The following is a 20,311-nucleotide window of genomic DNA, read 5'->3' as shown; positions in this document are numbered from 1 at the left end:
TTTAACAATTTGATTCACATTTTAAAAATGAACAATTCTGCACTGTTATAATTTTCTGGAATGTCTTCAGAAGTTAGAATGAATGCTAAAGATTCTGTGACTATTGGAAACTCATGAAATTTTATTAGGGATTAATTGTGATAATCCACGAAAACTGTTTAGCATAATCTTGGCACAAAGTAAAAGCTCCGTAGTTATTGGTGGCAACTCCAGAATTTCTATATAAGACAGCTTAGGGTCTGATTTGAAGTAATGTAATAAGACTTGTTTTGAAGTTGTGATTGTCAAAGTGAGCATATTGCTTTTATTTAGGTTGTATTTTGTTGCTTTTGTTTTGAAGTGCTTGGGAAGAGAGGCTGGTGGAAACATGTGGGGAAGTGGAAGAAATATTTGGGGAAATGGAAAAATTCTCCCCTAGAGGCCACACCAATGCCACCCATGATGATTAAAGACTTCAATTTAGGGAAGATAGGGTCAGGCTTTCATTCCTATTTATGAACAAGCGGGCATGGGCACTAATATCTAGAACACAGAGGTCTGAACTACCTCTACAATTTTTCCAAAACTCAAATCTTGCCCACATTTAACAGATTTTTCCTCTAAACGGAGTAATTTAGTTCTGCTGTGTTGAACACTATTTTTTCCTTTCTCTTGTACTGTCATATTCAAATTCAAAGCATGCATTTTAATCATACATTGGGGTTTCCACAGTAAACATCTAGGGTGCACACCCTAACTTTAGACCAGCATGTCTATATGCAGCAATTCTGTTTCTATTTTAACATGTTTTATTCATTTTACTTCAGTGTTTTTTAATAGCATATTTTTCTTCTATTTTTATTCTTTCATAATGAGTTTTTAGTTTTTATCATTTTATTTTTCCCCTTAAGAATTTCAATCTTGCAGAACATTCTCTAGGCAATGATATATTAATGACTTGTGACTTTTATAATTAGCAAGAAATCAAGAAATGAAAAGTCAGAATAAAGCTATATTCATACTAACTTTTCAAAGGTGATAATTTCATCTTTTATTTCATTCCTTCTAGAACTTAAGATGTAATGTAGATAGGCCACATTTACTTGTTCAATCTGCATTTGTGTTTTAATTTAGACATCTCAAAACTTGGAGGATATAGTAAAAATGATAGTAGTAGGTAGACAAGTCTAGAAATGTTTGCAGCCTAATTTATAACCCCTCTTTGGTAAAACGAAAACAAGTAATATGTAAACTAATGTTACTGAAGCAATATATAATTTTTGATATATACTTACTTATTTCACTTTCTTTGATCTGCATGCACAGTATGAAATCATAAAAGCAACAAACATCACCACACCAACACTGAGTAGGATAATTTCTACCAGACCAAGGAGGTTTATTTTTCCAGTCACTTGTTTTCTGAACTTTTCTGCCTTCTCATCACCAATGGTACCAGTCTGTAATCAGATGAATAATTAGCATTATTTGAGTAGATTAGTGCAGCAAAACACTTACAACCTTCCACTTACATATCACTCTTTTCTCCAAACACTTGCATAGGTATTAGTCATCTGTATCTTGAAGACAAGCCAACAGAATTCACTTTGCATGTCAAAGAAGGCAATAAATGCCAAGGAAGAATACTTAGTATGTTCAATAGTGCTATTTAACATGTTCAAAGGGAGGGGGATTATATTTCACTAAGTCCACAATTTTCTAACAGATCTTTCCTATTGACAGAGGGAAGTGGCAAGGGTCAACAGTTTCAATCCCTCTCAGGTTTTATGTACTGCATTTCCTAATTCTGGGGCTAATTAATTCCATGGTTTATACTACAAATAGGATAGACTGCCTACACCTACTCCAACCAGGTCTTTATAAGATTGGTTGACTTAGCAGCACTGTCATATTCCCCAAGTCATTTGGAGTTACATGTACATATGACTCTTTCCTAAGACAAGCACTACAGCAAGAAAAAGTGCTTCAAAAGATGCATTTTGAAAATAATCAAAAATGATAGTGCTTTGACTTTCTAAAAGAAAAACACTGAAAATTAACACAAACTTGGTATTTATGTGTGCTTGGGTTTTCTCAAATAGGTATAATATATATATACTCACCTATATAGGCAATGAAAACATATACAACTTCAAATACTATACATACATTTTCAGTTTTGAGACACCAAAAGCTTTTTTTAATATACATGGAAGTTTACTGCTTTTAATGACTGAGAGACTAAAAAAAATATATACTAACCTCATTAAGCCAAAGAATAGGCACAAAATAGTTTCGCTTCAGACCCTTTAATGCCCTGTAATATACATTAAAAGTAATTATGAAAATACATATTAATATATTAACATATACAACAGAAATTTCAGTAAGTACTAGTGTAAATATATGTTCAGAAGCAACTTGGTTAAGTTCCTTGACTTTTGTTCCCTGTAATCATTTAAATGTTAATGTGACTGTTTTTCAGACACCTTTCACTCTTACAAACCTTTCTAATACTGATTTCTAATTAGACTGACTTTTTCTAAGCACAGATTTTCCCTTTCCTCAAATTCTACCCAGGAAAGTAAAATAGGAATTCCAGAAACTGGTCATAGAAATATTTGGACAGCTAACAAAATGATACCACCAAATACTCAAAACATTCTCAAATATGTGTAATTATCATTTCAATAAACACTAGATATAATTCTGTTACAAATAAAAATTATAAGCATTTAATGATTAGTTAATGACCTTAAGCCAAAGAGAAGTTGAAATTTATTCTTTCCACTTACTGTAATAGACTAACTCACGTTCTTATAAGAAAATACTAAAAATCAGGTAACCATTAAACTTGTTCAAGAGACTCACTCAATTTTTTTTGCTGGCTTGACCAATATGTTGATTTGCAGCCGTTTTGCAAATCTTAAAGTGAATCCAGTTATCTAAAAAGAGAACAAACTAGTTACTAACTTTAAAAAAAAAATCCCAAAATTTTATTGTTATATAAAATTTAAGATGAAACTGTACTACTTGAAACTTGTGAAATTGACATATAACTATAATTACATGTGTACATGCAGGTATGCATATATATGCATGTACTCGCGCACACAATCTCTTTGCCCAACCAAATATCAGGGTTTTAGTTAGATTTGTGATATCTACAGAAATTGGTTTTGGGTAATTAACAAAATACTGCAATGCTGAGCTCATGTAGATTCCTGAACTATGCATCGTCAAATGTATATTCACTCAGAATTGATGTATCATCAGTTTAATTATAATACTAGTTCTATCATTATTTAAACTGACACACAACCACTAAAATTTTGCTATTTCATTTAACTTTTGAAGAGGACAATATTAAAATAATTTAAAACTTTAAACTGTTGAGTTATAGGAATTTTTGATTTTTCTTGACACTAAGTATAATAGATATTGCCCCAAAATCACATATATCCATAAAATCTTTTAATTCCTCATAATACGCAGTATCTCTTCAGGCAAGCGATATTTACACTTCAGAGAAAAAGAAAGAGAGGGTGTGAGTAGAGAGAGGGGCAGAGGGGGAGAATCTTCAAGCAGACTCCCCACTGAGCACCGAGGCAGGCTTGAACTCTGGACCCATGAAATTATAACCTGAGCTGAAACCAAGATTCCGAGGCTTAAAGGGCTGAGCCACCCGGGTGCCCCATAAATTGCTGTTTTATGCTTATTTTATACATATCGTTTTAAGCCAATTAGACTCATTCCCATCATTGATATTCCTGACTTATGAACCATTGAAAAGGCCTATAAAGTTCCATAAGCTGAAAAACTAAAGTTTAATGACCTTGATATTTCATAAACAATAGAGAGAAATCAATGTAATTTTCACTGAAATAAAGATTGATTCAATAAATGTGATTAACAAAAAGGAGAGAATTTATTTTTTCTTTCAATTTAATGAAACAAATCAGATCAATAATATATTTGCTTACAGGCTCAACGTCTAAGTATGTGCTATGTTCGTCTTCATTTGGACTTAAGCCTTCAATAGGTTCTCCAATATCAGGACTTGCATGTAGAAAATGAGGAAGTGAAATGTACACAGGTTTTCCTGAAAACAAGTTTTAAGAAATAATTGGGGATCAATCATTTTCCTCATTTCACATACCACTCAGAAAATATTTCCTTGAAAATAAAACTCTTTAAATAAAAAAAAGGCATAGCTGGGCTTGAACACTGACTGGGGAAGAAATTATATGACCTGATCACTACTGTACAAAAATAAAATACAAATCTCTGCATCATCCTAGTCAGTTAATGTCTAGTGTCTATTGTTCTTCCTTAGGTGTTAATGTTCAATATGTAAAGTTGAGTTGCTGAGCACAAAATTTCAACCATTATGTTTCAGCCAGTACTATATCTGTGAACTGAGAATTAAGAGGTTTCTTTTCCTCATTCACATTCATCCCAATATGAAGGAAGTGAGCTAAATAAGAGAGACTCCAAGTTGTATTTAAGTCAATTCTTGTTTCAAAGACACACTGAAAACATATTTTTATTAACCAATTTCTAGGGAAGAAAAATGAAGATGGGTAAGTTGAGATGCTCAAAGTAGTCTAGGAGTTATTTTTTCTCTTACCAGATATCTGAAAGGAGCACAGGAATGGTTACAAAACAACATCCAATCAGTACTTAATATCAAAAATATACAATGAATTCATAGAGCTCAAAAAAATACAAAAACACCACATAACCCGTTTAAAAAAATGGGCTGAGGACCTAAACAGATATTTTCCAAAGTAGCAGGGAAAATATCAGTATGGTTTTACCTAATAATAACTAAGTTTCACAACACTGGAACACAATTGGGACCTGAAAAACAAAGCAAAATCAAAACAATGCTTTTCTACCACCACACTTACTTCCTGGCCTTATTGCTTTCTTGTTTAGATTTTAAATTTTTGGTGGAAAGGAATCTTGGGTAAAGAATACTGCAAATTGTATCATGGACTGTGATACTGAGAACATTTACTCACCTTCTTTGCATTTGCCAATGTCTAGCACACCATATGATGTACAATTATTTGAGATAACTTTTTCTGTGCAGAAACAATGGTTATCTGGATTTTGAAGTGGAGATGCAAAGGCCATGGATGGAAGAACAAATCTATAGACAGGGATTCCTTTCAGATTAATTTCGGCTCCAAACACAGCATAGATGGACCTAAACACAGATAAGAAAGTGCTTTATTCCAGGAAACTGAACTACAGTCTGGAGATTTTTTTTTTCTCTTATTTTTAGATTTATATTCTTGCTTTAACTTAGAAAAATTGGATTGGATACTCTTGTTAGAATTTTAAATTCTCATTTAATTCATAGGAAAAAAAAATTCTTGTGAAATTTCAAGGCATGCCAGGACATAATACCTGAGTAGGAACTATTCTTACCTTTACTCTCAAAAGTTTCCAAGAGCAATTTTTGCTTGTGAACTACCATGGGAATTTATACCGAAGACATTCCTCATAGTTAATTTCCTTGATAGATCAAGTATTCATATGACTTCCCTCAAATCTTTTATTTGTACCCACTTTAAATGAAATACAATGAAAATTTCTTTCTTTCAGAACTTAATCCTGGAGCAAAAGGCCAAGTACTCACTGGGGCATGTGCATGTGAGTTCTTGATTGATATATATATATCCAATGATATATATATCCAATTTCTGGATATATATATCATTATTTACTGAGTGCCCGCATCATTTACTGAGTACTCACCAACACCTAGGCAATGTGCTGGGCTCAATACATATTCTAATCCCCACACAACCCTAAGTAAAGAAACACTGCTCTCTTCAATTTTACAGGTAAGGAAAATATTGAGATATTTCAAAGGTTTGCCCATAATCTCATCTTCAGGAACAGGGCTAGGACTCAAGTGGACTGATGTGGGCTCTAATGCTTGTATGATATCTGCTGGGTGCCATCAATTTTAAGAGGCTGTAGTACAAGAGCTCATGAACATAGTTCTGTGTTAATGGCATTCTCTTCTCGGGACATCATTAGAAAGATGGGCATGCCCTTCTAGACATGACTGTTATTGAAAATAGTCTAGTGTAGTAAAAAAAAAAAAAATAAGGAAAAATAGGTCTTACTTAAAAATGAGAAAAAATAATTTGTATAATGTATCTGATCCTTCTGCAACCTTCAATTTTTATAAAAGTTATTAAGCACATCATGAATACCGTATCATATTTATTCTGAATAAATCAAGAAAAATTTCCCTATGTGTACTTTTTTCCCCTCGGATAACATCATTATTAAGTATGAGCTTTAGGTCTGTGTTTTGTCACTTGGGGGAAAAAATTCTGACTCCCAGAACTACATTGTTGTCTTGGTCTTACCTGCAAATGTCAGAGGAAAAGAAACGCAATACTCGCGTCTTCTCAACAAAAGGTGGAAATGAGGCTGCATCTGTTTAAAAATCAAGCCAGTGACAAGGGATTAGATGTAACGTGTATCCTAGAAAAAATCTAGAAATCTCTATGCCAGTAGGATCAATAGAAATATAGGGCAAACTGTATATGTAATTTTTAAATTCTTTAGTAGCCACATTTTTTTAGAAAGTAAAAAGAAACGGGTGTATTTGATTTAACCCAATACATCTCAAATGCCATCATTTCAACATGTAATCGATATAAAAATTAACAAAATCCAATGTGTATTTTATATTTACAGCACATTTCAATTCATAATTCCATTAAGCACACTTTTCTTAATTTCTTTCCATAGTATCAGCATGTGCCTAACAGTTATCCTATTCAATAAGTCCGTATACTATATATATACTCATTGGTATTTAATTTCATGTTAAATCTTCCCACTCCTTAAAAATAAATGGAAGTTACAAAAATAATGGCAAAATCACATGTTAAAATTGTGATAATATTTGTTTTTGAAATCCCCCACCCCATCAGTAGGTGATACTTTTCTTACTATGAAGTTTACTATGAAGTTCCCTTAGGACTTCTGTTAGATTTATGTTTTGTTTTTTTTTAATTTTTTATTGTGTTAATCACCATACATTACATCATTAGTTTTTTGATGTAATGTTCCGTGATTCATTGTTTGCCTATAACACCCAGTGCTCCATTCAGTACGTGCCCTCTTTAATACCCATCACCAGGCTAACCCATCCCCCCACCGCCCTCCCCTCTAGAACCCTCAGTTTGTTTCTCAGAGTCCACAGTCTCTCATGGTTCCTCTCCCCCTCCGATTGTTCTTATTTTAGAGACGGATTCATTTGTCTGTCCTAATGACTGATTAATATTTTAAAAATCACTTATTAAAATTCTCTCACTAACCAGACTTTCCTCCAAATGCTTGGAAAACATATCCATCACACACTGGATATATGAAGAAATAACTAAATAACTCCTGCATTTGCTTCTCCAGTTAGTATCACTAAAATGAGCCATACCATTGAATGTGTTTGTTGAAAACAGAAAGACCCATCCTTTAATTATGCATTCTGGGTTCTTTTTCTGGTTAAATGTCTCAACCTTGTGATCTTGTTACATTTCACTTATACTCTTGTGATGAGTGAAATATAATAGAAGATCACAGTGAACTTGATTCTGGCATTGAGAGTACTAGATCTTCAAGGTTGGCTTGAACTCCCCAGATAGGTCACTCAATGGACCTTGTCTACAGCTGCCTTCCCAACACCATAACCATTAAAGGAAAAGAATACATTTAAAAGCTTTAAGACTCATTATCTGATATATCATTGAAGAATATGCCATAATTATTCCCAATTACCAGGGAAATAACTTACAAGATTGCTGACTTTTTTTATTTTAAAGTTCAAATGTATATCAGTATTTTCATTTTATGTCTCTTCTTACTGTAGAAGGTATAGGTTTTAAATCTTGACCTTTTCTGTTTTGTTGGTCATTTTTCCCCAGTGCCATAAACCAAGAATCCCTCACAGAGACCACATCAGAGTCCCCTGCCCTGTCCAAACCATCTCTAAGTCTACTTTGTTTTCCTATTTTCTTCTTAGATACCTTTAAATTTATGCCTGATATTCATGTATTTATCATTTTGTGATTAATGAATCCTTTACCTCTCCTTTTAAAACTTACCTTTGGACAGAATTTAAAAATTTTTTTTTCTTAAATCCATAAAGAATCCTTTACTATTTAGGAGCAGTACAATATATTTCTCTGTATCTAAGGTCTGAAATATTATGCTTATGTAATTACGGGAGTGAGTAGCATTAGGACACTTGGCAATTTATTTGCAGAAATGCTTTACTTAGGGCTTGAAATTTGGTACAAAGCAAACTCAACAAGGTTTTTGCTGTTCTTTTTCTATAAGACAGTGGTAACAAAATTAAATAGATGTATGAAACTCAACAATACCTTTGGAAAAGTAAATATTCCCTGTTTCCTTTTTATTCCGTACCCTTTACATAACTTTGTATTTAACTGTCTTCCTCTTTAGTATATTGTTTTCCCACAGGGTACCACCTCACCAACTTCGGAAACCTCATGCTTGTTCTCTGCTTCTGCATTGCTGAGAGTTCTCCTCATCTCAGGTTTTAATTACCTCATGGTATTCGAATCCCATTTGCTTTTTAAAACCTTAATTCTTAAACTAATAGGTCTACCTGTGCTTTGCTTTTGCTTTTCTTGAAGGAGAGTGAGCAGCCAGATCTAAGCCTGCTGCAAAATCTCAGTTCATACTACCTTTTTCCCCCCCACTTCTAATTCAGAATGGTCATTTTTGCACCCGTTTTTCATGGTTAGTAGACCTCTAACCTTAAGTTTTTGTTCTTTTTTTCTTTCACTCTGACCACCTTATTCAAAAGAGACAGCTCTGTCTTGCAACTTCATGGATTCTACCTCAGCTTGAAATCCCACTTGGAAGTATGTTTTACGTTTTGTAATTATCTTCATTTTTAAAAAAACTTTATTATGTTATGTTAGTCACCATACATTACATCATTAGTTTTGATGTAGTGTTCCATGATTCGTTGTTTGTGCATAACACCCAGTGCTCCATGAAGTATGTGCCCTCTTTAATACCCATCACCGGGCTAACCCATCCCCCCACCGCCCTCCCCTCTAGAACCCTCAGTCTGTTTCTCAGAGTCCATAGTCTCTCGTGGTTCGTCTCCCCCTCCGATTCCCCCCCCTTCATTCTTCCCCTCCTGCTATCTTCTTCTTTTTTTTTTTTTAACATATAATGTATTAGTTTCAAATTCTGTCAATTTTAAATTATCTGTATATTATTTATAAAACATGTGAATAGTAACTACTTCTCTAGGTTTTTATTTCTTTTTTAACCCTTTACTTCTGTTGCCATGAAGGTAGTTCATGAAGTCGAGCTTTTAGATAACAAATGTTTCCCTAGTCATGCAGGAAAGGCTAATCCTCAAGCATAATCTTCAGAAATCCCATCACATTAGACAAACATTTGCTAAGCCTATGGAACAATAGAGATCCTGAATTTTGTTGCAGGGCTACACAGATAGGTAAGTGCCTACCCTTAACTTTCAGAACACTGTAGGTACAGTGGTGGAATTTGTGCGAGAGAGGGAGGCGGGTTCATTGTGATTATTACCACGAAACAAATGCCCTTACCTGTACCATTAATCATGTCACAATAACTTGGCCAATAGGTGAGATTCCTGAGGAATAAAAAGAAAGGAAATGAACAAACATTCTCTTTTCTAGAGCACCTTTCTCACGTTACTTTATCTATCATGACTCAGTACTTCCGCTAAAATAATAAAGATTAGATGTGTGACAAATGCTAAGTTGAAGAAATGTTCTAAATCACTGAGCCCATGTTTTGTTTGAAGGTTCCATCTTTTTTTTTTTTTAAGATTTTATTTATTTATTTGAGAGAGAGAGAATGAGAGAGAGCACATGAGAGTGGGGAGGGTCAGAGGGAGAAGCAGACTCTCCACTGAGCAGGGAGCCCGATGCGGGACTCGATCCCGGGACTCCAGGATCATGACCTGAGCCGAAGGCAGTTGCTTAACCAACTGAGCCACCCAGGCGCCCTGAAGGTTCCATCTTATTGAGATCAATTAAGGGCCCAATACCATTAAGTGGCCAGATTATATAATAAAAATTGCCGAATGTTAATTCAAAACAACAGAATAGAGCACATTTCTGAAGAAAGAAAATGAAGAAACTCATCAGAAATTTAGATCTCTACCTAGGGGAGAATTTTTTTTTTTCCCCATTGGGAGAAATGGACCACTTGGTAGTATGTTGAGTGTTCAAAATAAATAGGAGAAAAATAATAAGTGGTTAACTGATGTAAGCTCAGTCTGAGGGGGAAGAAAAGAAAAGCAGATGTTGAAGAGGAGAAAAAAGCAGATATTGAAGAGAAGAGACTGGAAACATGCAGATCATCAATTTATACTTTTCTCCCTTTTAATGCTTGCAGAAACTGGCATTCAAGTAGGACAGAGTTGATTACTCTGGTATCTAAGGTACATGTATATATATCTGGAAGCAACACAAACAATAGTAATAATGGTTTCTCTGTATCCTCAGCCACTTTTTGGTGATGGAAAACCTGTCTTTTTCCCACTGTTAACATATCATCCAGTGACATGTCAAGGCAAACTGTTGCTTCTTTTTTTCAACAGAATAAGCTTGGCAATCATGCTCAGTCTTGCCCTCATCAGTTAAATGGATCTTGTCATAATCTCAAAATGATGTGGAATTCTCACTCCAATTAGAAACACTTAGCATCTCTCCTCAAAATGTCTCTGTAATATTGAAATGGCAGATATGCTCATGTTCTTCAATGTACAGTGATGCTATTTCCCCTGAAATAAGCATTAAGACGAGTTTGTTTTCTTCCGCTAGACTTTTCTATAGAAAGATGTAGAGTCTGTGGAATCTGTAGAAGAAGAAGTACCACCTTAGTGAATGTGTAAGGGCTATATGCAATTTTTAAATAGGGACTCAGTGTGAGGCAGTGGTTACTTATATTAATAAAAACATTTCATCTCTTTCAATTTTGACTATTGTATTATTTACCAGGAAATAACTGATCTAAAGCACATTTATTAACTTCGATTAGAAAAGGACTATCTTCTCTGACACTTATTAGGATTCTTCCTATTTTTTACACATAGGATTATTATGTATACTCCAGATGAATAGTCAGGAGGTAGGGGAAAAAAGCAAATCATGACTATATGAACCTATCTCATTCTATTACTACTTCACAGGAGGCACAGTCTTTATTTTCAAGTTTAATATGCCCATTTTAGAACCGTACGTGAAGTACTAATTCCATTTTTGCACTGATAAAGGTTTAAAAATGCTGATTTATCAATATAGAAAATTATTTCAAAACATTTGCATGGATTCATTAAGGTTTCATCTTTATAGACACATGATGTCATGCCGTGAAATGAACAATTTTTATTTGATAGGCTTCATAACAAAAGTACAACACACCCAGCAAGTTATGTTTTTCTAACTGCTAGTTGATCGGCTGATGTATCAATTTTGTTCCTTTCCTTTGTGGTCACGTAACTGTAGGAACGTCCTGCAGTGCTGGCCATGCAGCAGAGACGGAAATAGTCCCTTCGGATTTCTTTATGTAAGAGAACCTGTGCATGAAGGTAAACCAAATTCTCAAGTGGGGCTGATATTCAGCAGCTATGCACTAGGTGGGACCAGCTGTCACAACTGAAGTGTTAACACCTGGCAGAACAAGACTGTCCAGGGCTGAGATACAGGCAGATCTGGACCACGGTTGGCGCCTGGGCCTTACCAGTTGTTAAACCAATACCGGGCCTGCCTCAGAGTGCACACACTTTATCTGGACACTCACCTTTTACCTTTGTAAGTGTCAATTATGGCAACTTGGCTTATGTTGTCTTTCCCACTGAAAACCGTATAAACTCCATCTGCAGTGTTGTTGTACTGAAAAGATAGGTACAAGAAGAAATTACTTCTAGGACAAGCCATATTTTCCAAGTTATAAAATATGTAACTCGCGTTTGTGTTTTTCAGATCCTGGTGGTTCATAATTATATGGTTGGAAATATATATGCAATGAAATTTTAAAAGTATTGGTCTTGAACATTTTAAAAAGACAGACTGTAAAAAGCACTTAGAAATAAGTGCCAAAGGTTGAGACAAAGGAAGAAAAGCCAGTATCAGAAGTTGACATGATCCAAACTCTAGTGCTCTTTGTCCTAGCTAAGCCAGTAGGCAGTTTTGATCACTACTCCTATTATATTGAGGTGAGGGGATATTAAAAAATACTTCTATAAATAGGAGAACAAGAACAGACTTCCAGAGGTATTCCAAATGTTATGGTCTTGTTTTTTTTTCTTTCTAAATGTTATGATCTTTAATAAGTAGATACTAAAAATTAGACCTACAAAATTAAAAACAGAATTAGCCAAGGAAGGAGTTACGAGTTTTTGAGTTAAAAAAAAATAGTAACTGAATCTCTGATCCTTTACGGCTTTCTGCATTCATAGTTATTGACCTATAGCCTTGCAACCCTAAACACTATCTAAAACTAAAATAACAATGAATTGGAGAATCTAACTAATATCACAGAGAGTGCCAAATAAGTCACAGTCAAAATTCTAATTCAACAGTTAGCTTGTCCTATTTATAATTCAAAACCTTAAGCTATAGCTAAGTGCATTGCCGAGTTCGCCTTTTCTGTAATCTGCAAACTGCTATTTCATGACAAACTGCATTAAAATAGGATGTTGCTGATTTATCCGTCTCAATGTGTGCAAATTTAGGCTTTTAAATTTATATTAACAAATTTGCAAGAGGTCTGGAGAAGGAGGAATGATAAGTGAATCCATTTAACACAAATAAAAATATGGTATTAAACTTGATTTTTTGAGAAGGGAAATCAAACCACAAATAGAATTCAAAGCCTTATTGGCTTACGACTTATTGTAGACAATTTTGTATTTCTCAAAGAATGGAAACCTAAGTAAATCTCAGCTTCATTTTAAATTTAATTGTTAAATTTAGATGAATAAAGTTTTCCAACCAGAAAGCTGAAGCCATGTGAGAGATTTTAAAAAATTACGATATTTATTTCCAGATCAGAAATCATATAAACACACTAAATGACAAAATTATAAATTGCCAATGCCATATTTATCCAATTAAAGTATAAAAAAAATCAACATTCATATTTGAGTACTCACAGGATAAAACACACCAACTGTCGTAGTAATAGGATATGGAACCAAACTCAAGAACGGATCCTTATAGCCCCACAAGAGCTCTCTCACAGTTCTTTTTTGAAACATAGAAGATTTTGACTTTTTGATAAGTGAATTGAGTACCACTTGAACAAATGCATTTGGATAGAGATGGGGTGCAGCCTACAAAAAAAAGCCACTGTTTGAGACATCAATTTTAGTACCTATTTAGTATCTAACAAATAGATGGATTAAATACTAGAATTAAGTTCAATGGGGAAAAAAACCTAACTGTATCTTTAAAATTATTACCCAATCTTGCCAGGACAAAAAATGTAATTTGTCTAATCCCTAGATGATTACATTTCCCTGCCTCAGTGCCGGTCACAAGGAGACATTTAAAGTTAGACCCTATTTTTTTTTAATGATATACTTTTTTTTTTTTTTTTGAGATTCAGTTTTTGTTGTTGTTGTTTTATTATGTTATGTTAATCACCATACATTACATCATTAGTTTTTGATGTAGTGCTCCATGATTCGTTGTTTGCGTATAACACCCAGTGCTCCATGCAGAACGTGCCCTCTTTAACACCCATCACCAGGCTAACCCATTCCCCCACCCCCCTTCTCTCTAGAACCCTCAGTTTGTTTCTCAGAGTCCATAGTGATATACTTTAAGTGGTCTTCCAGTTCCGTTGTTCTGATTTTGTCTTCTTTCCAAATGACCTTAACTCCATTCAAAATAATGACATAGGAATATATTTTTATAAAAATGACAAGATAAAGAGTATCTGATGATAGTTCTAATCGTGAGATTAACTATAGTCGGTTCTAGCGTATTTCAAAACAAATAATTTTATTGTTTATCTAGTCTACTCACTGCTACAGCCAGATTGAGAACGGTCAGAGTGTCGTTCTCTGTTCCAACGGAAAGCGAAGGTTCGAAGATGGCACCATTGGGCTGGACAAAAGAGACTGTGTGGCTCTCAGAGTCATGGGTTATATTTTCTTTAGCTAGATAACGAACTCTGAAAAACAAACCAATAAAATTCAGAATAATTGCCTCAAGTGAACAGGTCTCCAATGCCATTCATTCAGGTAACAAATAATTTTTGAGTATATAGAATATGTCAGAAATTATGCTAACCAATTGGTTTAAAATGATAAATAAGCCAATGCTGGGTCTTGGGCAAATTAGAGAAGGGGATCTTAAATCTGCATGGATGGAGAAGTAATAGGTGTTACTATAAGAGTTTTCACAGAATCCATGGGAAAACCCAGAACAGATACAAATCCAGGTTTAGGACGATCATGGTGGGAGAAAGGGTCAAGATACAATGTGGTAGCAATTCCACATAAGTGGTCTGACAAATAGAAGTTAAATTAGGAGAAACGGTAAAAAGCCCCATCGTGTATTGTTAAAAACGCAAATGGTTGAATGTGTTTGGATTGTAGAATGAGATTAAAGAGAATGGTGGGAAATAAAGCCACCAGAATAAGCAAGATCTCAAACATAAAAGGGTTGCATCCTATCCTCTAGTATTTAGCCTTCATCCTGAGGGTAAGGAGGAGACAGTAGAAAGGTTCCCGTCAGGGAATATTAAGAGTCCCTTTTCTTATATTAGAAAGAATGCTCAACATACATGGCCTATGAAGCACTGGCTTTTACATATTTTCCAGTACTTTAATGAGAATGAAAGATAACTAATGCAATAAATTTCCATTTTACAGGCCAGTTCCCCTCCCCACTCCTGCTATATACTAAATACTTATTAGTTCTAAGCTCTTGGCTGTAAAATCTCTAGGCTAAAAAGTACCAACTACTTTTTAGGAACATGGTGAAGGATGATTATTATAAAAAAAAAATCTTTTGCAAGTACAGGATATTTATTGAGACAAAATAAGGTATCATTCATTGCATTACCATATATGTGAATGTCTATACATGAGATGAATAGCTAGCTAAGGTAAAGACTGAAAAAACATGGGACTGAAAAAAATGTAAAAACAAAAGATACAACAATTCACTCAAGTATAATAAAAATGTAAATTCCTGGAGGCGCCTGGGTGGCTCATTTGGTTGGGGACCAGACTCTTGCTTTCAGCTGGAGTCATGGTCTCAGGGTGGTGGGATCCAGTCCCAGGCTGGGCTCCATGCTCAGCTTGGAGTCCCCTCAAGATTCTCTCGCTTCCTCTCCCCCTGCCCTTGCTCATGCTTATGCATGCACACTCTCTTACTCCATAAATAAATAAATAATAAATAAATAAAATCCTTTAAAAAAAGGAAATTCCTGTAGGATAGGAATTATGGGTGTTTTGTATCCCCAAGCACTGTGCCTGGCACATGGTGAGTTATTGATAAATAATTTTTGGGTGAATAAATGAACTAATGGATCACATTTGTTCAAAAGAGTTCAGAGTAAGATGGGAAGATAATTTATTTTTAACATAATTTTGTCAACGGTTTATTATTTATTCTTCTTGGAGTACTGTAGACATACCAGGAATATACAAATCTGAAGCAGCATCCAGGACAGTCTACTACTAGTCAACTACTAATTTCTTTTATGTAATTATATCCTAAAATTAGACTACTTGCTATTAACATTTAGAATTGGAGCACTTTAATTTTCAGGAAGACTTATGTATAATAATTGAAACAATAGCAACATAAGTGACCCAGAGTCTAGCTTACTTAAGTTGTACTAACAACATCATACCAGTAGATGGCACTAAGAGACAAATCCTTTGCACCGAGGCCTGTGTTTAGGATGTACATTTAGAAAGAGAACGTAATTGCGCACTTCTTTGTTTAAAAAACAGAATGTACACGTTTTGCAAAGTGTTAGTTAATAAGGTCAAAGGGAGAAATTTGCCTTAGATTTTTCCCCAGATTGCTTTCTTTGTACTCCTGCCAAAGCAAAGTAACTGAAAAACAACAATAAGAAAGAAGAATGTTGGATCGAAGAAAATTCTCAAGGAATTACTGAGTCTTCATAGAGACAATGAAATTGTAATACATATAATTAAGATCTCAAACCAGGCAGTTTCATGCTTTGACCCGTATTATACCTTGTCAAAGTTTCACTGAACTCACGTTAGCAGACATGGGCCAAATGAGCCTGTGGTTCTGAGGAGGGACGTCTTTCCACTCTTCCAGTTTCAACTGCGTTCAGGGTATAATTTACGTGAAGGCAAGTTCGCCTCAACCTATTAGCTGTTAGGAAGACTCTGAAATTAACTTTTTCTGAGAGGTAACCAATTGTTTTCCCATTGTTTAAGGCATCCAAACAGACACTAATGGTTCCGTTTGGGTGACATCATAAGCCAGGATGACCCCTAGTTGATTAGAAATCCTTTTAACATTGTTATATAAATGGGAATTTATTGTTTATAAACTTGAGCTGCAAATCCAGCTTCACTTATTCAACCTTGCCCTCACTGCCTCTCCAAGTAAATCAAGTATATCTAACCCTTCTGCCCCTTGGAGAGAGAGATTAAAGTCTCTAAAAAGGAAATATGTATTAGCTGTCACCTATCAGAGCAGGACTCGGGCTGGATTCAGTATTATGTTTGTATTTCTCCACATCTCAAGTAATATCCTTAAAAATGAAAAAGTGACCCTCGCCCAAACAAAAAAACAGAAAAGTTCTCAAATTCTAATAACTATTTACTTTCCTCACATGTATTCAGTTCACTCAGGTTATAATTTTTTTAATAATTTTTCTTAGATTTTCATTAGCTCACATGTGAATTCTAGATTTTCATAGGTATGCATCATTGTTACAGTATTTTGGGGGGAACAAACTACTCATATAGACTTTTGATAATAACATGAGAACTCTAAGACCATGAAAAAAATGAAAATATTTTCCAAGATTTTTTTGGGGGGGGGGGGGTAACAATGAAAACCAAGTGTTTTTCAGTAGCACTGTGAATCGTCACAGACATGTGCGCAGAGACGAGAGTCTTGGGGACAGTGGCTAGGACAGAAGAGTCACCAAGGCCCTCGGCAGCATATATATCATATGCTAGGGCAGCAGACACTACCTTCACAAGGGCCGTTATGTTAGATTTTGAGTGTGAGTTGCCCATCTAAAAACATATTAATGTGTGAAGAAATAAATTATATAATTTGGACTAAAACAGATAAGATACTAAAACTATGAATTTTAAGAAATCATTGTAAATATGAAATTTTGTGATAAGAATTGATCGTGCTATGTAACGAGTTGTAATTATCCTTGAAGGAAAATCACACATTTGTATAACAAATGATACAGCAGGACTTAATTATGTTCCCACATGGATATCATAAATGTATTCCTTATCCTGGTGATGGTTAGTGCCTTTAGCACCTCAGTTCCCCACCCCCAATTCTCCTACCCTGATAGTTGGAAAAAACACATAGTCTGTAGTTTAAATCAAAAAAAAAAAAAAACATTCAAAAATCTAGGAGTCACCAGTTCCCAGGTCTGCGTGAACATGGAGAAATCACTTCACTTCCCCTGGTGTCAGTTTTTTTAGTTTACAAGATGAAAAGTTCTGGCTAATCATTCCCCTCTAGTTCTAATATCTGAAGATTCTATTCAAAAGTGTGTTAAACTGTAGGAGAATATAAGATATAGGAGTAACATCTTCAGTCTCAGTCCTGGAGAAACAGAAGGATGAAACCACTAAATCAAGACAAATACCCGTCTGACTTGGAAATTAGTTTCAATAGAAATCCTTAACATATACTGTAGTTACATAAAATCAGTTTAATGCTGTGGTTTTTAAAACTGGATATGTACTGGAACCACCCAGAGGGTCTGTAAAAACTCACTGCTGGGCTCCAACCTAAGAGTCTGCCTCATTTGACCTGGGGTGAGATCTGAGAGTTCACATTTCTAGCACGTTCCCAGGTGAGGCTGATGCTGCTGAGGTGGGAACCACACTTCGAGAACCACCGGTATAATGTATACAGTCAATTTTTGGATTTTAAAATACTCTGCTTTTTAAAGTTCTGATAAATTTTTTCCTACTAAGCATGCATATTTCAGAGTTGCTGAGAATATGCGTCACAAGTGCAAAACACCTATAACTTCTTAAATGTAGGGCAGTTATTTGATGCTGCCAAATTTCCAATAAAATCTGTATATCTTATAATCATTAAGTCCTTAGATTGGGATTCTCTATAGGCAGAAACAAAGTATTTCATTATGCTTTACTGGAAAAAATAATAAGTACATCCGAAAACAAGGTCATTTTGCAAATGGAAATCTTTTCAGAAATACAAATGGTCAAGGAAAGAATGCCGCTTATTTGTGGGGACTCACCTGTATGTGTAAGGACCCCTCTGTTTAACCTTGATTCTACTGCTGTTCACAACCACTTCCTGTGGGTTTTGCACGTCAAAGATCCAAAACTGTCTATAAACTTCTGTGCCTGTTTTAACCCAATTCTGAAAGGCAATTGTACCTTCTTCGAGGACAGCTTGCTATGAAAAAGAAAACAAGTTTGCGTTATTTCTTTGTAGTAAATATGGGCACTTCTGGGCATTTAGAACTTTTGGTTAGCCACTGCAAGGGCCAAGCTCAAGGACCTTGCTCGGGAGAACTTTTGCAAACTTGCCATACAATTGCAACAGACATGTTTTCAACAAATTATTATAGCAACCTCTTTTAGTCAACCTTTTATAAAGGGAATCAGTGTGTGATACTGCAGACATGGCTGGTGAGCTGAGGCCAGTGGTTGGCAAGCTTTAGAGTGACCCTCGGGTAATACTGCAACAGTTATAACACAACTTATTAAGCACATTTTATTAAACCTCTTCCAAAAGGTTATCGGCTTGAACATTAACTTCTCTTCTGCCCTCAGTTAGGCTGAGGAGACAAAACAGAAAAACCGAGAAAAATCTGGCAGCATTGAAAGCTTTAACTTTTCTTCAAAAGTTGTACACTTCAGAGGATGATCACTTAACATTTATTAAATTAAGAAAAAGGAAAAGCTTCTCGATGAAAAATACAAATTTGACTTCTCTTCAAAATCTTCAATCCTGGGGCACCTGGTTGGCTTAGTCGATTAAGCGTCCAACTCTTGATTTTGGTTCAGGTCACGCTTTCAGAGTCGTCAGATGGAGCCCTGGGTAGGGCTCTGCACTGGGTGTGGAGCCTGCTTAAGATTTTCTCCCTCCCCATGCCCCCTCCCCCACTGCTCATTCACTTTCTCTCTTTTCTCTCTCTCAAAATCCTTCTCAATCCCTAACTCAGTATATTTGTGGCAACAGAATAGGTCATGTTTCCAAAAGCTACAACAGTCTAACATTATTAAGTTACTACTTTTAGAATAAAAGGATGAAATAAGGAAGTTGTCTTACTTTTATTTTGTGGAATTCATTACAAATCATCAATGCCCCATGTAGTGAAGCTAAACAAGTGGCAAAAGTACCAATGACAGAATCACAAAACCCTGTATTAGAAATCTGGTCCCTTGTTTGAGGTGCTGTGAGACTGAATGGAAAGTCACCAAACCCCTCAGGGTCAATTTCAGTATTAATTGAAGGAGTTATAGATGCTCCCCCAGTTTCTGTCCATGGCTTTCACTCTCTGAGCCAAAAGTCTGTAAAGCTATGGTAACCAGAGCAAACAAAGGTGATTTGGTAGCAGGCAGTATTCCTAATTAAGTACCTTGGGAAGAGTGCCCACAATGGAAAGCTCCATCTTTGTGTTTGAGGAAGAGGAAGAAAAGTATTTCACAGAAAATGAGCCCAAACAGACCCATGAATACAGGAACAATCTGACCTATTTGTTTCCCTCACCAGGAAGCATTAATTCATAGAATGATGAATTGGGAAAGGACACCAAACATTGTCACATTTTCTAGGCGAGCACGCTGAGGCTCTGAGGAACGATGTGGCTGGCCCACGAGTACTCCAAGAGCAGCAGAACCATCATGAAAATCCTAGTCTCTGACTCTTAGACTAGTCTTCTTTTACACCATGCTCTTATGGTCTTTTCTTTTTTTTTTTCCCCTGTCACCTCTGCACTTAGTTGGTAGAAGTCAAACTAAGTTTCATATCTTCAGGATACATTACTTATTGCTTAATGCAGAGAATAAGGAAATTCCTCAGAGAAG

At 35.3% G+C, this 20,311-nt stretch overlaps 1 protein-coding gene across 7 annotated transcripts in view; it reads right to left on the bottom strand.

Annotated features, from left to right (window-relative positions):
• CD36 (CD36 molecule) overlaps positions 1–20,311 on the bottom strand; it is a 78,369-nt gene that overhangs the window by 1,968 nt on the left and 56,090 nt on the right. For all 7 annotated transcript variants that reach the window (XM_021689491.2, XM_021689492.2, XM_021689487.2 and 4 more), the window contains 11 exons: positions 18,514–18,674; positions 14,076–14,223; positions 13,199–13,378; positions 11,845–11,936; positions 9,621–9,667; positions 6,375–6,444; positions 5,007–5,194; positions 3,963–4,081; positions 2,851–2,924; positions 2,242–2,296; positions 1,275–1,439 (listed from right to left, as the gene is read on the bottom strand). In XM_021689491.2, the coding sequence (XP_021545166.1) occupies positions 1,275–1,439; positions 2,242–2,296; positions 2,851–2,924; positions 3,963–4,081; positions 5,007–5,194; positions 6,375–6,444; positions 9,621–9,667; positions 11,845–11,936; positions 13,199–13,378; positions 14,076–14,223; positions 18,514–18,674 (1,299 nt within the window). The remainder of the gene's footprint in view (positions 1–1,274; positions 1,440–2,241; positions 2,297–2,850; positions 2,925–3,962; positions 4,082–5,006; positions 5,195–6,374; positions 6,445–9,620; positions 9,668–11,844; positions 11,937–13,198; positions 13,379–14,075; positions 14,224–18,513; positions 18,675–20,311) is intronic.

This window comes from Neomonachus schauinslandi, chromosome 12, assembly GCF_002201575.2.
Source record: "Neomonachus schauinslandi chromosome 12, ASM220157v2, whole genome shotgun sequence".
NCBI lineage: Eukaryota > Metazoa > Chordata > Mammalia > Carnivora > Phocidae > Neomonachus > Neomonachus schauinslandi.
Note: the sequence above shows the minus strand (reverse complement) of the source record. Positions and strands in the feature narration are given on the sequence as shown.